Consider the following 21,564-nt stretch of genomic DNA (forward strand, 5'->3'; position numbering starts at 1 on the left):
GATTTCCTTAGTGTTTACTTAAAGGCCTTTTTCAGTTCCAGAATCCCATCTAGGATACCACATTACATTTAGTTGTCATGTCTCTTTAGACTTCTCTACGGTTGTCAGCTTCTCAGACTTTGCTGGTCAAGTTTTTGATGAAACAAGACAGTTTTGAGGAGTTCAGTTCAGTTCAGTTCAGTCGCTCAGTCGTGTCCGACTCTTTGCGACCCCATGAATCGCAGCACGCCAGGCCTCCCTGTCCATCACCCACTCCCGGAGTTCACTCAGACTCGCGTCCATCGAGTCAGTGATGCCATCCAGCCATCTCATCCTCGGTCGTCCCCTTCTCTTCGTGCCCCCAATCCTTCCCAGCATCAAAGTCTTTTCCAATGAGTCAACTCTTCGCATGAGGTGGCCAAAGTACTGGAGTTTCAGCTTTAGCATCATTCCTTCCAAAGTTTTGAGGAGTACTGGTCAGGTATTTTGTAGATTTCCCCTCAACTGAGATTTGCCTGATGTTTTCCTCATGATTAGAAGAGGTTTATAGGTTTTGGGTAGGAAGACCACAGAGATAAAATGCCATTTTCATCACATCATGTCAAGTGTACCTATTGTCCACATGGTTTATCACTGTTGACCTTGAACTTAATCACTTGGCTGAGGTAGTGTTTCTCAGGGGTCTCCACTGTCAAGTTATTTCCCTCTTCCCCATCACCTCTTTGGAAGGAAGTCACTGTGTGCAATTCACATTTAAGGAAGGGAGAGTTGCATTCCACCTTCTTCAGGGCAGAGTCTCTGTGTAGGTTATTTGGAACTTTTCTGCACAGAATATTGTTGATTCTTTATTAATTTATCCACTCATTTGTGTTAGTATCAACTTAAAGATACTATTAATACTTAATTAAATTTTGTTGCTGAATTTTTCCATAGTTGGCCATTGGGAGCTTTTTCAGTTGTCCTCTGTGTCCCTTTGATATACTCCTATCATATGGTTTTTTCCTCCCAGAACTTCTTTCTCTACTATCAATGCAAGACAATCCATGCTCATCTTGTGTATTTCCTGCCTCAGGCATTTCTCTGAGGAGCCCTGGTTCCTTTTTCTTGGAGAACAGTATTATAAACAAAAATTTGGACCCTAAAGCTGCTCCTTGCTTGTGGTACTGTTGTTTTCTAGGTCCTCTCAGTTGCCAGAGCGAGGACATGTATGTGCTCAGTGCTCAGTAGCGTCCGACTCTTTGCGACCCTGTGGACTGCAGCCCACCAGGCTCCTTTGTCCATGGGGATTCTCCAGGCAAGAATACTGGAGTGGGTTGCCATGCCCTCTTTCAGGGGATCTTCCCAACCCAGGAATCAAACCCAAATCTTCCGTGTCTCCTGCATTACAGGCAGGTTCTTTACCTGATGAGCCATCAGGGAAGGAGATATATATGTGTATACTAATGAATATACATAAATATACCTACAAACACTTTTATTTGTAACTGTATATCTATATATGCATTCACCATGAACTCACAGTGATGTCTCCAGTTGTGGTTCATTCCATTACCACCTGGATCATTCTGGCTTCTCATCTTGCTTATCTGTAACCTCACATGTCACCATCTGCCATCTGTTTACTTAATTGTTCAATTATGCATGCATGCATCACAGAATTGTTAGCTCATAACCCTGGGAATGGGCTTCCCAGGTGGTGCTGGTGGTAAAGAACCTGCCTGCCAATGCAAGAGACATAAGAAATGTAGATTCGATCCCTGGGTTGGGAAGGTCCCCCGGAGGAGGGCACGGCAGCCCACTCCAGTATTCTTGCTTGGAGAATCCCCATGGACAGAGGAGCCTGGCAGGCTAGGTCTATAGGGTCACAAAGAGTTGAACACAACTGAAGCGACTGAACACATAGGCATGCATGCAACCTGTGGGAAACCAGAGTACAGTACTTATGTGTATTTTATTTTGCTTTTAGTTTTGCAGATTCCATTCACTTCCGGAGTTACTTAGGTCACTATACTTTTCTCCCTGTTCGGTGAGGTTGGTTCATTACTTTGTAATACAGTTAGATTGTTTTGTCATATTCTGCATTTCATCCAGGAATCCTCTGACCTCCTAAACGATTAAGAAAATTTTTTTACATACATTAAGTTTCGCTCTGTGTTGTAAATTTCTTTTGGTTTTCACAAATGTGTAGCGTCAGTGTCCACCATTACAGTATCATACAGAAGTTTTATTGTCCTAAAATTTTCACTGTGTTTTACCTATTTATTCCTCTTCCCTTTGTCCCAAATCTTTGGTAACCACTGATCATTTTATCATTTGTATAGTTTTTTTTTTCTCCTAGAAGGTCTTATAATTGGAACCATATAATATGTAGCCTTTTCATACTGGCTTTTTTTTACTTTGCAATATATATTTAAGCTTCAGGTCTTTTCTTGACGTGATAGTTGATTTATTATTGCTGAAAAATATCCCATTTATGAAGGTAGTAGTTGGTTTATCTGTTTATTCACCATTGAAGGGCATCTTGGTTCCTTTCAGGGTTTGGCAGTTGTGAATAAAACTGGTAAGAACATTTGGGTACAGGTTTTGTGTGAATATACATTTTCCACTCAGTATTTATAGTATTTATTGGTTAAATACCTAGAGCAGTCGCTGAATTGCGTGGTAAGACTGTGATTAGCTTTGTAAGCGACTGTAAATCGTCTTCCAGCCAGGCTGCCTGTGCGTTCCTACTAGCAGTGGATGCGAGTTCCTGTTGCTTTACATTCTTGCCAGTTTTTTGGATTTTAGCCATCCGTATAGGTATTTAGGGCTTCCCTGGTGGCTCAGATAGTAAAGAGTCGGCCTGCCATGTGGGAGACCCGGGTTTGATTCCTAGGTTGGGAAGATTCCCTGGAGAATTCCATGGACAGAAGAGCCTGGTGAGCTACAGTTCATGGGGTCACAAAGAGTCAGACATGACTGAGCTACTAACGCATACACACACACACACACACACACACACACACTAGTGTTTAGTGGTATCTCGTTTTCACACACACACACACACACACACACACACACACTAGTGTTTAGTGGTATCTCACTGTTGTTTTACTTTGTAATTTCCTAATGACAGATGATGCTGAACCTCTTTTCGTATGCTTACCATCTGTTTAACTTCTTTGATAAGATATCTGTTCACATCTTCTGATTATTTTTAAGTTGGGCTGTTTTCTTACTGTTGAATTTTAGGAGTTCTTTTCATAATCTGAATACAAGTTCTCCATCAGGTATATGTTTTGAAAATCTTTCACTCTGGCTCTTTTCATATCTGTTAACAGTATCTTTTATAGAACAATTAATTTTAATAAAATCCGATTTTTCCTTTCACGGATAGTGCTTTTGGTGTTATATCTAAAAACTCATTCATTCAGTTTGGCCTTGGGCTTAGGTCATTAAGTAACCTTTTCTAGGAATGTAACAGTTTCAACTTTCAGATTGAAGAAACTTTGCTTATATCCTCACAGCTAGGCTCTAGTCTTCTCTCATTTTCTAGACTAAAGCTGTACTGTGGTTCTTCTTTTGTTTTAAAGTTTGCTTCAAAGATGTTTATTATTGCACTGTTCATAATAGTAGATAGTTGGAAATATTGTCAACAGTCAAGGCGCAGATGAATGATTGTGATAAATTCCATTCTCTCATTAAAAATTATGGTTTGAAGAGTATTCAGTGATATGGAAAGGTGCTCAAATATATTGTTCAGGTTTTTTCCCAGCTTTATTGAGGTATAATAGACAAATAAAGTTGTATATTTAAAGTGTACAACATAATTTGATAAATGTATACATTGTGCAGTGATTAGCACAGTGAAGTTAATTAGCTCCTTCTTTCTTGTGTGTGTATGGTGGTGGTTTGAGATATACACGCTTAGCAAATTTCAAACATGCAATAGAGCATTATCAACTGTAGTCACCAACCTATGCATTTGACCCCCAACTCATCTTTTAAGTGAAAGTTGAATCCTTTGTATCTCCCCATTTTCCCAACTCTCCAGCCCCTTGGAACTACTAATCTACTCTGCTTCTATGACAAGTTTGACTCCTTATAGATTATACATATGAGTGAGATTGTATAGTATTTATTTTTCTCTGGCTTATTTCACTTTGTGTTCTGATTTTTTTAATTGGGTGGAATGAAGTTCCTAAGTCGAGTGATTAGGATCTGCCGAAGAGCAAGCACGTGTGCACAAATGTATCTAGTGGATTTCTCTGCATATTCACAGGATGAACTACAGGAAGAAAGGGTTGCAGAGTCCTGAGATCATGGCGTCATCGAATTTTATTTGTGCATTCATGTGGACAAAGATTTTGGCAGTTGAAATGGGAAAAAAGGGTGGATATGAGCATGATTATGAGGAAGGAAATGGCAGTGTTTGAAATCAAGGTTAGTATGTGAAGTGGATGATAAGGAGGTGTTGGTTACTTCTAGATTATGAGGCTCAGAAAAGGCAAAGTGCCAGGAGTCCGAGTGGAAGGAAGAAGAGAGATGTGTTTATATTCACGCAAGTGTTTATCTTTAAAGTCGTATCAGGAAGACAAGGACACATAATCGGGTTTGGTAGTTGGATTGGGCTTCCCTGGTGGCTCAGCAGTAAAGAATCTGTCTGCTAATGCAGAAGACATGGGTTCAATCCCTGGGTTAGGAAAATCTGCTGGAGAAGGAAATGGCAACCCACTCCAGTATTCTTGCCTGGGAAATTCCATGGACAGAGGAGCATGACTGGCTATAGTCCATGGGATTGCAAAAGAGTGGGACATGACTTACAGACTGAACAACAGCAATAAAGTGCTGATCTTTAAAGTTGTATCAGGAGGACAAGGGCATATGATCAGGCTTGGTAGGAGGATTAGATCTTTGTCAGGCGTGGACTCTTAAAATTGTAATTACAAAGATACAGATATCAGTATCCATGGAGCCCTGGAATGGAATCACCTCAAGGCTGAGGGAAGTCATTTATAGTCATCTTAATTTTTGTGTATCCCATACATTTGGATTTTATGAGATCTGAACTATAAGATTGATTGAAATGGAATATCTTTAATATTTTACTTTGAGTTCCACAAAAAGCTGACTCTTAGACAAGGATTTGAGTGCAAGTATGAGATTTTGTTTTACATGTTATCCTTGCAGATACTTGTAGGGGACGAGGAAGTGAATAGGGAAGGGAAGTTAGCAAATAAAGGCTTTGTTATCAAACAAGTTCCTACTGTGGATAACTGAAGCTTATTCCCACCAGCGAGCTCTAGGAGCTCATATAACACATGTCCTCAGAGTTTTATACTCCTTAAGGGGCTTCCCTGGTGGCTCAGTTGGTTAAGAATCCGCCCGCAGTGTGGGAGACCTGGGTTCGATCCCTGGGTTGGGAAGATCCCCTGGAGGAGGGCATGGACCCACACCTATATTCTTACCTGGAGAATCCCCATGAACAGAGGAACCTGGTGGGCTACAGTCCATGGGATCACAAAGAGTTGGACATGACTGAGTGACTTTCACATGCACAAGGAGCAAGGTAGGTAGAGTATATGTATACCAACTACATCAATCATTAAGACTGTTTCTGCTGCTGCTGCTAAGTCGCTTCAGTCGTGTCTGACTCTGTGCGACCCCATAGACGGCAGCTCACCAGGCTCCCCCATCCCTGGGATTCTCCAGGCAAGAACACTGGAGTGGGTGGCCATTCCCTTCTTCAATGCATGAAAGTGAAAAGTGAAAGTGAATTCGCTCAGTCACGTCCGACTCTTTGCGACCCCATGGACTGCAGCCTACCAGGCTCCTCCGTCCATGGGATTTTCCAGGCAAGAGTACTGGACTGGGTTGCCATTGCCTTCTCCTGTTTTTAGGAAGGGGTAAATTTATAGTATTTTATAGTATTTCAGGCCTGTCATGCAGAGTAGGAAATAGACTTTAGAGGTTAGAGAAAGCTTGGTTTCTCTATTAAAACAAAAACAAAGAGAAATAAAGAAAAGCAGATCCTATCAGTCAGTATAGAAGGATTCAATAAAGATTAGGAGATATGGAAAATGAGAGCACCCTATAAACTCTTTCCTTAATACCCTGCCATGCAGTTCCCACATCTTCGGCTCATTTACTTTGGGCCATCAAAACCCCCACGCCAACTTACATGAGTTAGTCTACAGCATGTTAGGACTGGTGCCAGGTGTCCTTTATAGAACATTAAATCCTGGGTCACGGGCCAAGTGTTGGCATGTCAGCAGACTTTGTCTTATCTTACACTTGGCTCAGGTTGAACACTCGTCAATTCTAGGTATGTTCTTCCAGTTCCTGTTGGTGCATATCGTCAGGTCCAGCAGCTGTTTTGATGAATCCTCACTTTTCTATCCAAAGCAGGGCCAGCCCCTTCCAATTCTGTTGATGTGAATGAGGCTGGACCCTGGTTACTAGCCTGGAAACAGGGAGGAAGGTAGGGACAGATTTTGAGGTGGGTCAGCGTCTTTTGAGGCATGCATCTGAGATGAGGCCTCTGCATGGGCTTTAGGCCGAGGAAACAGCCCCTGTAGCAGGAGCAGGAGAGCCACTTCTGCCCCAGAGTGTTCAGGAGAATCTTGGCTGGACTGTGAATTCAATCTTCTTTGAATTACCTACCTTCGTAATTTGAATTTGAGCCTGATTTTTAGCACAGTCTGCTCTCAAGTTGTGGGAGCTGAGGGTTCCTTAGAAAATGCTACCATGGAGATCATCTGGCTGTCATAGCTTGCTCTGAGTTGGTACTTGACTGGTTTAAGTCTTGATATTTTCTTTCTTCTGTACATCAGTCCTTCTTAACAAAAGCTCAACCATTTAGTTGTCTTAAAAATTCCTGGTGCTCCTATCTCTCTTAAATGTGAAAGCCATCGGATAAGCCAGTCATCTTCTAAGTGTATCCCTTACTAGTTTCACCACATCAAGAGTCTTAGTACTATCCATGCAGCAGCACACCAGGGGTTCTCACCAAGCCACTTAATCCTAGCACTGGGATCCTTGTCTGGTGAGTGATCCACTTACAGAATTCATCTCAGAGGTCTGTTTTACAGGATCAAATCTGTCTTATTTTGGATTACCCTAGAAGAAAATGCTCTGTAAGGACTCAAGTGCAATTTTTTTTAAAAAATTATTTTTTAGATCCTAGAAAATACTGGTGAAAGAGTAGAGAAGTGAGACAGAGAAGAGAAAGTAGTTAATAAAGTATTTCATATAAGTTGCCATGGGTGAGCAAAGTTAATTCCAAAGGGGAGCTCAGGAAGTCAGTGGAACACATGGCCTCAGAGTTATTCTCTCTGATAGGTAAAGAACCTGGATTATTTATATATTAACTTCCATCAGTGGGAGGACTGCTGTCCAGGGATGTTAATCCCCTGCTACTTCCGGACTGCACTGCAGATGTCAAAGCCTTCAGTGGCCAGAAAAAGCCTCAAATAAAGAAATGCAAATGCTGGCAACCGGAAGCTGATAAGTTATGCATCAGAGTAGTAGTATGGGTAATGGAATGAAGGCAGAATAGCAGCAGGTTCCATTGCACCTGCTAAGTTAACAAATAAGGTCAGTATTGGGGCTTCTATTGAATAACAAGCTTTTCTTCCATGTTGGCTGGTTTTGAGAGTTTTTCTAAAAATGCATTCTTCTGGATATAGGCCTTGTGTCAGACCTGTGATTTGCAGATATTTTTCTCCCAGGGTGTACCTTTTGTTTTCTTATTGGTTTCTTTCATAGAACAGAAGTATTTAATTTTGGTGATTTCCAGTTTATTATTATTTTCTTTTGTTCTTTGTGCTTTTAGAGTGATACATCAGACCATGAAGATTTTCTCTCATGGTTTCTTCTTTTACACTTTTACATTTATGTCTGTCTTCCATTTTGAATTAATTTTTATTTATGGGGTGAGGTATAGGTCAGGGTTCATCTTTTTGACATAAGCATAACCAGTTTTTCTGACACCCAGACTGTCCTTTCTTCGTTGAATTTCTTTTGCATCTTAAAAAAAAAAATCAAGTGGCCATATTTGTGTGCCTCTGTATCCAGACTCTGTTCTATTCCGTTGATCTGTGTACTTGTCCCTTTGTCAATATCATGCTGTCTTGATTACTGTAGTTTTTTAGTAATTCTTAAAATTGAATAGTACATGCCTCTAACGTTATTCTTCCTTTCCAAAATGTCTTATCTGGTCTGTACCTTTAGGCTCTCCATATAAAATTTAGAACTGTCTATATTTACAAAAAATTATGCTGGGGTTTGGATTAGACCATCTGATTAGATGATACATTTTTCTTCAAATTTTTGACTCCTGTAGTATCCCAGGGTAGCTGCTTTTATTGATACTGCCACTGCTTGGCTACTGCCACTGCTTAGCTGGAGTGGGAGAAAATGAAGAAAAAGAAGAGAGAGGAAAAAAGTGCTAGGAAGTCTCTCCCATTCTCTCTGGATGGGCTTTAGACTTCTTTCTTCTCTTTAAGCTGTAGCTAGAGGATTTTTCCCAGATTCCTCTGTGTGTTAGGTTCAGGGGTTTGTGCTTGTTGAGTTCAAGCCAGGGGCTCAAGAGGGAAAAAAGGATAAACTCACCAGCTGTTTGGTGGTATTTTGGATTCTGTTGTATTCTTTCCCAGTCCACCTGGTGATATTTACTTTTACCAACCTCAAATAACTCCAGCACACATTCCATGCAGGTGTATAATTTGATTGGAGAGTAAGGGCTTCCCAGGTGGCTCAGTGGTAAAAAAAAATCACCTGCCAATGCTGGAGATATGGGTTTGATTGCTGGGTCAGGAAGATCCTCTGGAGAAGGAAATGACAACCTGCTCCAGTATTGTGGCCTGGGAAATTCCATGGACAGAGGAGCCTGGCAGGCTACAGTCCATTGGATTGCAAAGAGTCAGACATGACTGTGCACAAATGCACAAGGTCAGTTTGTGCTGACTACCTTGGTAATATCTAAAACTTCCTGGGGGAAGATTATTAGTGAAAGTGTACTGACACAGCATTTTGGAGGGCAATTTGGCATTCTTTGGAAGGACTGATGCTAAAGCTGAAACTCTAGTACTTTGGCCACCTCATGCGAAGAGTTGACTCATTGGAAAAGATTCTGATGCTGGGAGGGATTGAGGGCAGGAGGAGAAGGGGACGACCGAGGATGAGATGGCTGGATGGCATCACCGACTCCATGGACAAGAGTTTGGGTGAACTCTGGGAGTTGGTGGTGGACAGGGAGGCCTGGCGTGCTGCGATTCATGGGGTCGCAAAGAATCAGACACGACTGAGCGACTGAACTGACTGACTGACCAAAATTTTAAATGTATATAGCAATGAAGAATGAATCTTAGAGTAATTAATAAGGCAGTTGCCAAGGATAAACTTCCGATAATGGAAGTGAAACTCAAACCCTTGTGGAATGTGGGATGGTTGTTGTCATTTTGACATGGGAACATGCTAACCGCACTGAGCCAGTCATTTGTAGTACTGTTGCTTTAGGTTGGGTTGGCATACTTTTTCTTAAAGGACCAGATAGTAAAGATTTTAGACTTTGCGTGCCAAATGCTTTTTGTTGAAAACACTCAACTCAGCCTTTGTAGTATGAGAACATCCATAGACAATAGATAAATGAATAGGGGTGGTTGTGTTCCAAGAAAACTTTATTTGCAAAAACAGGTGACAGGTCAGATCTGGTCCAGGGTAGTATAGTTTCTCTAGTTTAATTATCCCTGCTTTACATGACCTCTTGCTTCCAGTGCTGCTGTATTCATATATGTATATGTGGGCTCTGAAGTGGTATTGGCAGTACAATATGTTTTTATTAATTTTTTCAAGATTAATCTGGAAATAAAGATAAAATTTAGAGAATTGTCCTGAAGAATTTAGGGATCTCCCAGAATTCTTAGATTCTACTTTGAGAAAAATTGTTTTAAAGAAAAAAGTAGAAGAAATTTAATAAATTATATATTTTATAAAGGATATTATGATTCTCTATTTTAATTTGTGTTTAGTGTTTAAACTTTGTAATACACAGTGAGAGACCAAGTTTTTGGATAGGAGGGAGGAGGTTTTTGAATACCCTTTTTCTTTATAATTACAGGCTACCTAGATTTCATTAGATTGCTTTTTTTGCTGTTTCTGGTTGCTTTTTCTTCGGCTTACTTTCCTTCTGTTTAAAACTGTTTCCTCTTCGGGGCAAATTGTTAGGTAACCATCACTTACTATTTGGTAACATTACAGTGATTTAGGAATGGGATAGTTTTAATGATCAAAATATTAACTGCAGAATGTTAAGGAATATATTTACATTTTAAATTTTCTTTAGGCTGTAACTAAACTTTCAGTAGGCACTTTGCTTTAATGGATGTGTAATTTGTGTAGTCATCATTTAATTTATGATTCTATACATTTGAGAATGTTACGTAAATAACTCCATGATCTACAGTAGTTTAATCTGCTTAGGGAGTTATTTAGCATATGCTGTTTGTAGATATTTTTACTTCGTAGAGTAAGGCAGAGTTTAGCTGAAATTGTCACAAATTTTACATCAGTAAGGTCCATGCAGTGGGCTATTGTGTTCTCTTTTAAGCGCAGAGATTTGAAATGTATTTAGAAACAACAGTTGTGAAAGAAGTTTAATGAAAGGGTTGCAGTTTTGCTCTGTTGCTTGTGCATTCTGTGTCTTTGAGCAAGTTAGTGTTCTTTTCTAGACATCTGTTTTCTAAGCTATAAAATGGGATAATAATAATGCCAACACTCAGAACTGTTGGGAGAATTAAATGAGATAATGCATGGAAAGAGTTTTATTTTTAAACAAAGTGATTGGCATAGTGTAAGTCATGTGATTAAAAACTTATGTTTAGGAGTTCTTTGAATTTGTGCATGAAATACTCTTTCAGTACTTTTTAATATAAAAATAAAAGATTTTATTTATATCTTTTATGTATGAGCTAATTATCTTAATGTTTTTATTATTATAGCCTTTCATTATAATTATTATCTAAATTGTTTTTAATAACATGTTTATCTATGTAAAACAGTAGGAATATGGGGAAATTGTTTCGACTAATCCAGGACTCTGTGGAGAAAATAAAGTTAAAAATACGACGTGGCCCCATATTGTCTGCACAGGAAGCAAGTGTATGAGCTCATTTAAGTATTGACTTTATAATATTTTTGAAGCTGTCAAATAAGGGGACAACAGTTTGTCTTTTTCTTCCTTGGGCTTCCACTTTACTTTTATTGGTATCCTTTTAATGTGTGCGTATACGGCTTGGTTTCCTATACCTCTCCAAAACAGACTGATAAGCACTTGGTGGAATTGTCAAATTACACATTTGTTTACACAGTTGTTTATTGTATCCTTCTTTGTCTTTAGGATGATTGAGGAAAGTGGGAACAAGCGGAAGACCATGGCAGAGAAGAGGCAGCTGTTCATAGAAATGCGTGAGTCTTCTGGAATCCTTGTTTGTATTAATGTGTGGGAATGTCTTTTTTTCCCCCCAATCAAATCAGAGCTTTAATCCGAAGTTTTATGTTACAAATTTTAGGAATGGGAATTAAAGAATCATGCAGTTGGAGGACACCAAGCCAGAGCATTACTTTAATTGAATTAACTTGAGTTGCTTACTTAAGCAAGGTCATACATAATGACAAATATGTTACCTAGAATATCTGTGAGTTTCAAGCATGCCAGTCAGTTTAGACATCTTAAAATAACTCCATTGTTACCATGAGCTTGCAGGTGATGATAAATAATATGTTATATAAATTACCTTACTGTAGTTGACCCGTTTTCCTAGCACCACTTGTTAGAGAGATTGTCTTTACTCCATTGTATATTCTTGCCTCCTTTGTCAAAGATAAGGTGTCCATAGGTGTGTGGATTTATCTCTGGGCTTTCTATTTTGTTCCATTGATCTATATTTCTGTCTTTGTGCCAGTACCATACTGTCTTGATGACTGTGGTGCTGGGAAAACTGGTCAACCACTTGTAAAAGAATGAAACTAGATTACTTTCTAACACCACACACAAAAATAAACTCAAAATGGATTAACGATCTAAACGTAAGACCAGAAACTATAAAACTCCTAGAGGAGAACATAGGCAAAACACTCTCCAACATAAATCACAGCAGGATCCTCTGAGATCCACATCCCAGAATACTGGAAATAAAAGCAAAAATAACAAATGGGATCTAATTAAAATTAAAAGCTTCTGCACAACAAAGGAAACTATGAGTAAGGTGAAAGACAGCCTTCTGAATGGGAGAAAATAATAGCAAATGAAGCAACTGACAAACAACTAATCTCAAAAATATACAAGCAACTTATGCAGCTCAATTCCAGAAAAATAAGCGACCCAATCAAAAAATGGGCCAAAGAACTAAATAGACATTTCTCCAAAGAAGACATACGGATGGCTAACAAACACATGAAAAGATGCTCAACATCACTCATTATCAGAGAAATGCAAATCAAGACCACAATGAGGTATCATTTCACACCAGTCAGAATGTCTGCGATCCAAAAGTCTACAAGCAATAAATGCTGGAGAGGGTGTAGAGAAAAGGGAACCCTCCTACGCTGTTGGTGGGAATGCAAACTAGTACAGCCACTATGGAGAACAGTGTGGAGATTCCTTAAAAAATTGCAAATAGAACTGCCTTATGACCCAGCAATCCCACTGCTGGGCATACACACCGAGGAAACCAGAAGTGAAAGAGACACATGTACCCCAATGTTCATTGCAGCACTGTTTATAATAGCCAGGACATGGAAACAACCTAGATGTCCATCAGCAGATGAATGGATAAGAAAGCTGTGGTACATATACACAATGGAGTATTACTCAGCCGTTAAAAAGAATTCATTTGAATCAGTTCTAATGAGATGGATGAAACTGAAGCCGATTATACAGAGTGAAGTAAGCCAGAAAGAAAAACACCAATACAGTATACTAATGCATATATATGGAATTTAGAAAGATGGTAATGATAACCCTGTATGCAAGACAGCAAAAGAGACACAGATGTATAGAACGGACTTTTGGACTCCGAGGGAGAGGGAGAGGGTGGGATGATTTGGGAGAATGGCACTGAAACATGTATACTATCATGTAAGAAACGAATCGCCAGTCTATGTCCGATGCAGGATACAGGATGCTTGGGGCTGGTGGACGGGGATGATCCAGAGAGATGATATGGGGTGGGAGGTGGGAGGGCGGTTCAGGATTGGGAACTCATATACACCCATGGTGGATTCATGTCAATGTATGGCAAAACCAATACAGTATTGTAAAGTAAAATAAAGTAAAAATAAAAATTAAAAAAAAACAAACAAACACACATCTCCTTTTTCCCTTAAAAAAAAAAATTACCTTACTGTAAATAAAGATTCCAGTGTAGAGAGGACTAAGTGTTAGAACAACACTTAGAGCTGTTGTAAGAAGTAAAAGTAGGAGTTTGTACTTTGGTATGTAACTTTACTATATACCCTTTAAAATCTTCTGTTAAAACATTCTTACATATTGTTATTTATTCTTATATATTCCTATATTCTTCAGCAAAAGGGTCACCTTTTCATTGAATTTTATTTACTGAGGCTCTGTTATGTTCCAGGCACCATTATAGGTGCTAGGGTTATGTGTTAGTCGTGTCCCAGTCGTGTCTGACTCTTTGTTACCCCAGGGACTGTAGCCCACCAGGCTTCTCTGTCCATGGAATTCTCCAGGCAACATTACTGGAGTGGGTTGCCATTCCTTTCTTCAGGGAATCTTCCCCACCCAGGGATCAAACCTACATCTCCTGCATTGCAGACAGATTCTTTACCATCTGAGCCATATAGGGGAGAACAAAACACAGTCCCTGACCTCACTCATACTGTTTTCATTTTAAAGGGAAACTGACAAAAATAGAAACCAAATAAGAACCAAGCCTATTTGGTTATCACTTTCCTTGCTTGCCATTATTTAAAAAAAAATTAAGTCTTGGTGGAATCAGCCATGTGTCTCTACCATTTCCCTTTGTGGGATTTTAAAACTTTCCCCCCTAATTCACCAACTGTGAGAGTCACCCTTGAGTGATCTTGATTTTATTTGTACCTTCCTCTCTTCTGGGACCTCTGGCTTCATCTTCGGTCCCTAGGGTTTCTAATTGGACTGCCAAGAAAAAAATGAGGAAGTCATTCATGGTCATATTTGTTACTTATTCAGACTATTTTTTTAAAATATTTTTTTCTTAATCAGGAGTACTTGTAAAAGTTTTTGGACAGCTCTGAAATGTTACTATGCATTTATTAGATTTATAATCTCTCCTCTTCTTTCTCCTTCCATGCTCCTTATCTCCCCAGTTAGATTCCTTTCTCAGCAAAGTAAATTTATTTCCTCATGCCTCTCATTGGTCTACTGAGCACCTCCACCACATCCTATGGCTTCCTGGAACACCTTTGGAATGCTTGGCCCTACTTGAAGAGGGCTGAAAGCATCAACATGTTTACACAGGAAGAGGAGCTGACCGCTGTACTACTTTTATTATCTCCCTCCATCAGCCTTTCCTTGCTAGTGTCTACAGTTGTATAACCTTTTGACTTGACTTTATATTTTTCGGAAAAGAACAGATCAGAGTCTTTTATACCAGGCATTCCAGAACTTCCTAATTTTCAATAGTTTATTCATTCAGTAAATATTTAGCTGTTTAGTTGCTCAGGTATTAATATAAATCTTCATGAACTTAGATTAGGCAACACCTTCTCAAGTATGACACCAAAAAGCACAAGGGACTAAAGAATGAATAGATAGAGTGGATTAATCAAAGTTAAACACTTTGTACTCCAGTGGATATGACTAAGAGGTGAAATGACTACTCACAGAATGGGAGGAAAAATTTGCAAATCATATATTTCATAAGGGACTCATATCTATAACATATAAAAGACTCTTACAACTCAATGATGAAAGACAACCCAATTAAGAAATAAGCAGAGTGACTCATAAGGGGAAGAGGTTTCTTTTTGAAATAATGAAAAATTTCTAAAAACTGACTGTGGTGATGGTTGTACAACTAAATTGAATACTTTAAATGGGTGAATTCTATTTCAAAAACACCTGTTATATTAAAAAACAAGACTGAACAGTGTATGTATAGAAGGATAGAAATTTTGTGAGAGCCAGGTGATGAAGGAAATAATTTTAATCACGACATCAAGGTGAAGGTTGATTGAAATGAGATTAAAAGAAATCATTGCTTCAATTTTTGGTCAATAAGTATGTTCACCAAAAACCTGGAAAAATCCTTCCTTTTTTCTCCTATACTGTGGAATGAGCAGAAATGAGAGATGACTGTAAATATTGGTAGAAGATAATTTATGACAGTTCCCTTTCCCTCTATTGAGTCAGAAGTTGCTGCCAGATCTTACAAAGGCTGTATGGATGAAAAAAAAAACCAAAAAACAAAAAACTGACATTGGAGGTCAGAGTTCCCTGAAGTGGGCTTAACGTTCAAGGAGACTTTTACAGCAAATTTTGAAATGAAAACAAAGTTTGATTCATAGCCTCATGTAATTTAGGCTTTGTTCTAGTTACTATGGCTATATATCACATATCCCCGAACAGTCATTTATTTTACATCTTTTTTGGGTCTGGAAACAGAACATCATCCAGTGCTGATGTCTTGACTTTGCTACATGAAGTCTGAGGCCTCTGTTGGAAGGCTCAGACTCAAGGCTGGGTCATTTGACTTGCTCACTTATGTGTTTGGCAGTTGCTGCTGACTTTAAGCTGATGGACTCAGTTCCTCTGCCTACCAGCATCTCTGTGTGGTCTCTCCACATCCAGCTACTTTGGGCTTCTTTACAACAATGATGTCCGGGTTCCAAGCATCCTCAGAGAGTGAGAGCAGGGGCAAGCTGTGCCAGGTTTATCACCCATCTTCAGAAATCAGGCAGTGTTCCTCTGCCACACTTTCTTTGTAGAGGCAGTCACAATGTCCTCACGTGCAGGTAGAGGGAAAGAATCTTTAGCTCTTGCTGGGGAGGAGCAGGGTACTAGAAGCACATGAAACAGTGGTCTGGAAATACTGGCATGGCCCTTTCTTGAAAATCACAGGCCGCCTCAGACATGGAAGGGGACCTTAGAGATCAGCTGGTCCAGTTCCCTGATTTTTCAGATGAGGCCAGTGAGGCCAGGAAGAAGGGGTGTAACATGGCCACGGTCGTGGTCCGTGGTTGGTGGTCAGACTGGGGCTGGAATTGAGCTTTCCTGGCTCTAGGCTGAGGTCTTTCCTACTCTACCACTGATTTTCACTTTGCAGAATATGTAATTCATTCACTCAGATCATGAGTGGTCCTCCCCTCAGAGTTTTCCTAGACTAGCAAACAGACTGACGTAGGCAAAACTGCTGGCATCGTGCTTGGCGTGGAGTGGGCACACAGAAACGTTTCTTAACCCTTCTTCTCCACCTTGTGTTTTAGCCAGAGAAGGCCTAGTTGACATTTTATGTATAGCCTGTGCCAACACAATAGAATAGAGTCACTTCCCCAGTGTGTGGAAATTAAATGGTAAATCTAATTGAAGTTTTCTTATTTGCCCTTTTTCAGGTGCTCAGAATTTTGATGTCATACGCCTATCAACTTACAGAACAGCTTGCAAATTACGATTTGTACAAAAACGATGCAACCGTAAGTCATTTCTACTCATTTCTATGATAGCTGGATTGAGCTCTTGATAGTATAAAGGATTTTACTGTCTTCTAGTCATATTGTACTATTAATTAAATTTTTTTGTCATAAGTGTTTATCAGAATGTAAGCTTCATAATGGAAAGAACTTCTTGACTTATTCTGGGTGTCCCTCAAAATATTTAAGAAACTCAGTAAGGTAACTAGCTTTGAGATTAATTAATTCTTTAAATGGGAGAATTGATTTCTCCTTGTCACTGTTTTTAGTTAAAAGTTTTATATAAAATTAATATAATTTATCAGTTTCTAGAGGGAAAGAAAAGCTAATATTTTGATAAAGGTGTAGTAAAAATTAACTTTCTTGATTAAACTTATTATAACATAAATCAGCCTTTTCTATAAGCAGTTGCTTCCACAGTTGCTACTTATGAAATAAATAGATGTATGTGTATATGTATATACACAGGCATATAAATTCCTTCTTAATTTGTGTACAGAGAACTAACTTAGAATTGTACTTTTCTCATATATGTGTTTGTGTATGTATTAAGGAAAAACTGTTTTGTGTAATCTAAAGATCATTAGCCTTAGAGTGGGAAAATCCGTTTTAGCCTAGGTTTTGTTTGCCATTTATTATGTCACTTTGTATCTAAATACTTCTACACTGCTTTAAGTCCTACTCAGAAATTCTAGCTTAAAATTCTCTTTGAAGAGTTTACCATGCCATCCTAGATTGAAGTCATGTTTCTTCTCTGATTTCCCAAAGCATTGTTTTTCAAATTATGGGTTGTGACCTGTTAATGGTTCCTGAAACCGTTTTGGTGGACTGTAGCCAGAATTTAAAGCATGTAATGGAGAGAAAGAAGAAGGACAAAAAGCTAGAATATAGCTTATATAGTAAGGTATTTTTTGGAACATGTTTTTTATAGATCTAGAAGTGTGTTTGTATGTGTGTTTTGATTAAAATACATTTTTGTGGGTTGTCAGAAGTTTGAAAACCACTGTCCTAGGGCAACTACCACTTTTATAATTCTTCCTATAATTCTTGGAAAACAGTAGTCTGTGTGGGCTGAGCCAGCCTAATGGCATTAGTAATGTAAACTAAAGATGCGTGGTTTTAGAAGTTTTATGTTGCCAAATATGATTCTTCAATCCACCTGAGATTCTTTTGGAATCTCAGAGTATACTCAGAGTATACTCAGAGTATACTCAGAGTATACTCAGAGAGTATAGGTAGGAATCAAATTTTTTCCATATGTATGTTCAATTGACCCTCCATTGTTTATTGAAGAGACCATCCAGTTTCTCCATTACTAAAAAAATCTTTTTCTCATATTCATTAGGAGAAATGTACCAGAATGTTGATAGCTGTGTCCATATATGAGAGGATCTGCTTTTGGACTCCTGTGTTCTATTGGTCTATTTGTCTATCCTTGTACCAGTCATTACTGTTACAGCTTTATAACATGTTCTGAATATCGGGTAGAACAAGTCTCCCTACTTTGTTCTATAGAGACATATTCCTTTTTACATTTATTTTCACACAAATTTTAGAATCTGTTAATTAACATAATTTTAATTATAAAATTAAAAATTAATTTACATATAGTAAAATTCATCCTTTTAATATATAGCACTTGGGATTTTCTTGGGGTTGCATTGAATCTGTAGATCAAGTTGGGGAGAATTGCTGTATTTCCAGTGTTGAGATTTTATTCTATAAACATGGTAGATCCCTCCATTTATTTAGATTTTCATTTTCTGCTAGTTATATTTATAGGTATGTTGGTAGAGATGCTATACATCCTTTATTGGACTTATTCCTAAATTCTTGATGATGTGTAATACTATTATACGTTTTTAAAATTTCATTACCTGTAACTGGTATGTGGAAATGCAGTGACTATCATATCTTGATTTGTATCTAGCAGTCATTCTAGACTCACATATTAATTTTAGTGATAAATGTATAGAGTCTTTATGATTTTTGATGTATATAATTTTGTCATTTGAATGAGTTACATTTCTTTATTTCCAATGTTTGTACTAATAATTACTGCATATTTGTATGGTTTAGGATCTGAAATACAATAGGAAGGATGATAGTGGGCGTTTTTATCTTATTCTCAGTATTAGAGAAATGGCTTTCAACATTTTACTGTTAAGTAAAAAGCAAAATGGCTGTCTGGGGAGGCCTTACAAATAGCTGTGAAAAGAAGAGAGGCAAAAAGCAAAGGAGAAAAGGAAAGATATAAGCATCTGAATGCAGACTTCCAAAGAATACCAAGAAGAGATAAGAAAGCCTTCTTCAGCGATCAATGCAAAGAAATAGAGGAAAACAACAGATTGGGAAAGACTAGAGATCTCTTCCAGAAAATTAGAGGTACCAAGGGAACATTTCATGCAAAGATGGGCTCGATAAAGGACAGAAATTGTCTGGACCTAACAGAAGCAGAAGATATTAAGAAGAGGTGGCAAGAATACACAGAAGAACTGTACAAAAAAGATCTTCACGACCCAGATAGTCATGATGATGTGATCACTAACCTAGAACCAGACATCTTGGAATGTGAAGTCAAATGGGCCTTAGGAAGCATCACTACGAACAAAGCTAGTGGAGGTGATGGAATTCTAGTTGAGCTGTTTCAAATCCTGAAAGATGATGCTGTGAAAGTGCTGCACTCAATATGCCAGCAAATTTGGAAAACTCAGCAGTGGCCACAGGACTGGAAAAGTCAGTTTTCTTTCCAATTCCAAAGAAAGGCAATGCCAAAGAATGCTCAAACTACCGCACAATTGCACTCATCTCACATGCTAGTAAAGTAATGCTCAAAATTCTCCAAGCCAGGCTTCAGCAATACGTGAACCGTGAACTCCTTGACGTTCAAGCTGGTTTTAGAAAAGGCAGAGGAACCAGAGATCAAATTGCCAACATCCACTGGATCATGGAAAAAGCAAGAGAGTTCCAGAAAAACATCTATTTCTGCTTTATTGACTATGCCAAAGCCTCTGACTGTGTGGATCACAATAAACTGTGGAAAATTCTGAAAGAGATGGGAATACCAGACCTCCTGACCTGCCTCTTGAGAAATCTGTATGCAGGTCAGGAAGCAACAGTTAGAACTGGACATGGAACAACAGACTGGTTCCAAATCGGAAAAGGAATGCATCAAGGCTGTATATTGTCACCCTGCTTATTTAACTTCTATGCAGAGTACATCATGAGAAACGCTGGACTGGAAGAAACACAAGCTGGAATCAAGATTGCTGGGAGAAATATCAATAACCTCAGATATGCAGATGACACCACCCTTATGGCAGAAAGTGAAGAGGAGCTCAAAAGCCTCTTGATGAAAGTGAAAGAGGAGAGCGAAAAAGTTGGCCTAAAGCTCAACATTCAGAAAACTAAGATCATGGCATCCGGTCCCATCACTTCATGTGAAATAGATGGGGAAACAGTGGAAACGGTATCAGACTTTATTTTTGGGGGGCTCCAAAATCACTGCAGATGGTGACTGCAGCCATGAAATTAAAAGACGCTTACTCCTTGGAAGAAAAGTTATGACCAACCTAGATAGTATATTCAAAAGCAGAGACATTACTTTGCTGACTAAGGTCTGTCTAGTCAAGGCTATGGTTTTTCCTGTGGTCATGTATGGATGTGAGAGTTGGACAGTGAAGAAGGCTGAGCGCTGAAGAATTGATACTTTTGAACTGTGGTGTTGGAGAAGACTCTTGAGAGTCCCTTGGACTGAAAGGAGATCCAACCAGTCCATCCTGAAGGAGATCAACCCTGGGATTTCTTTGGAAGGAATGATGCTAAAGCTGAAACTCCAGTACTTTGGCCACCTCATGCGAAGAGTTGACTCATTGGAAAAGACTCTGATGCTGGGAGGGATTGGGGGCAAGAGGAGAAGGGGACAACCGAGGATGAGATAGCTGGATGGCATCACGGACTCGATGGACGTGAGTCTGAATGAACTCTGGGAGATGGTGATGAACAGGGAGGCCTGGCGTGCTGCGATTAATGGGGTCGCAAAGAGTCGGACACGACTGAGCTACTGAACTGAACTGAACTGAACTAATATGTTAGCTGCAGTTTTTTATAGATATCCTTAATCAGATTAAGGAAGTTCCTAGTAGTATGTTTCTTCATTTCTAAAGATAAGGTTTCTTTTAAAAGTTTTCCTTTGATAATGATATCTGACTTAATTTCGTTTTAACCAGAGGACAATGTTTATATGACTTTAATCCTTTAACATTTATTGAGATTAGCTTTATGACTCAGGGTAAGGTCAACATTTTTTTAAGGTCAGTTTTTATGCATATTCATTTTATTCTTGAAAGTAAAGCATGTTTTCTGATCATTGGGGCAGGACTTCATATGGTGTCAATTACACCCTACTTTATTGGGTGTAAACTTTGTCTATGACTGTACTTATCTTTTTATATGTTTATTCTGTCACCTGCTAAGAGGAGTATGTTACTATCTTCCACAAAGCTTGTGACTTTGTCTTTTTGAGGTTCTGTTACCTTTTGCATTGTGTATTTTTGAAGCAGCAAAGGGGAGGCAAAAAAGAAGTGAGTAGGACTAAGTGCTTATATACTGAGTTGAACAAAGAGTAGCAGTTGTGGAAAAATAAAATATCGAGAGACTGAAGACAAGAGTTGTTTTAATGAAGTCGGTACAGATTTCTCTCACGCTCAATTCACTGTCTCTGGTGATGAGGATGTTTCTTTCCTTCTGAAATAGGGAGGGCGTTGTTCACATGGGACTTCTTATTCCTGCTTTGGGGGAGAAAGGGGGAAGTCAGAGAGTCCTTTTTGGCATCTGCTGTTTTTCAAATGTCTTTAGCTCAAACTAATCCATAGGCCAAAGTGACATATTTTGGGGTGACGTATTCTGCCACTC

General features: G+C 38.8%; 1 protein-coding gene across 1 annotated transcript in view; it reads left to right on the forward strand.

Moving 5' to 3' along the window:
- The window catches only part of DTNB (dystrobrevin beta), a 238,797-nt gene that overhangs the window by 16,799 nt on the left and 200,434 nt on the right, over positions 1 to 21,564 (forward strand). Inside the window, exons 2-3 of the mRNA XM_052649361.1 lie at positions 11,357 to 11,424; positions 16,573 to 16,653. Of these exons, the coding sequence (XP_052505321.1) occupies positions 11,358 to 11,424; positions 16,573 to 16,653 (148 nt within the window). The 5' untranslated portion in view covers position 11,357. The remainder of the gene's footprint in view (positions 1 to 11,356; positions 11,425 to 16,572; positions 16,654 to 21,564) is intronic.

This window comes from Budorcas taxicolor, chromosome 11 (assembly GCF_023091745.1).
Source record: "Budorcas taxicolor isolate Tak-1 chromosome 11, Takin1.1, whole genome shotgun sequence".
In the NCBI taxonomy this organism is placed as follows: Eukaryota; Metazoa; Chordata; class Mammalia; order Artiodactyla; family Bovidae; genus Budorcas; species Budorcas taxicolor.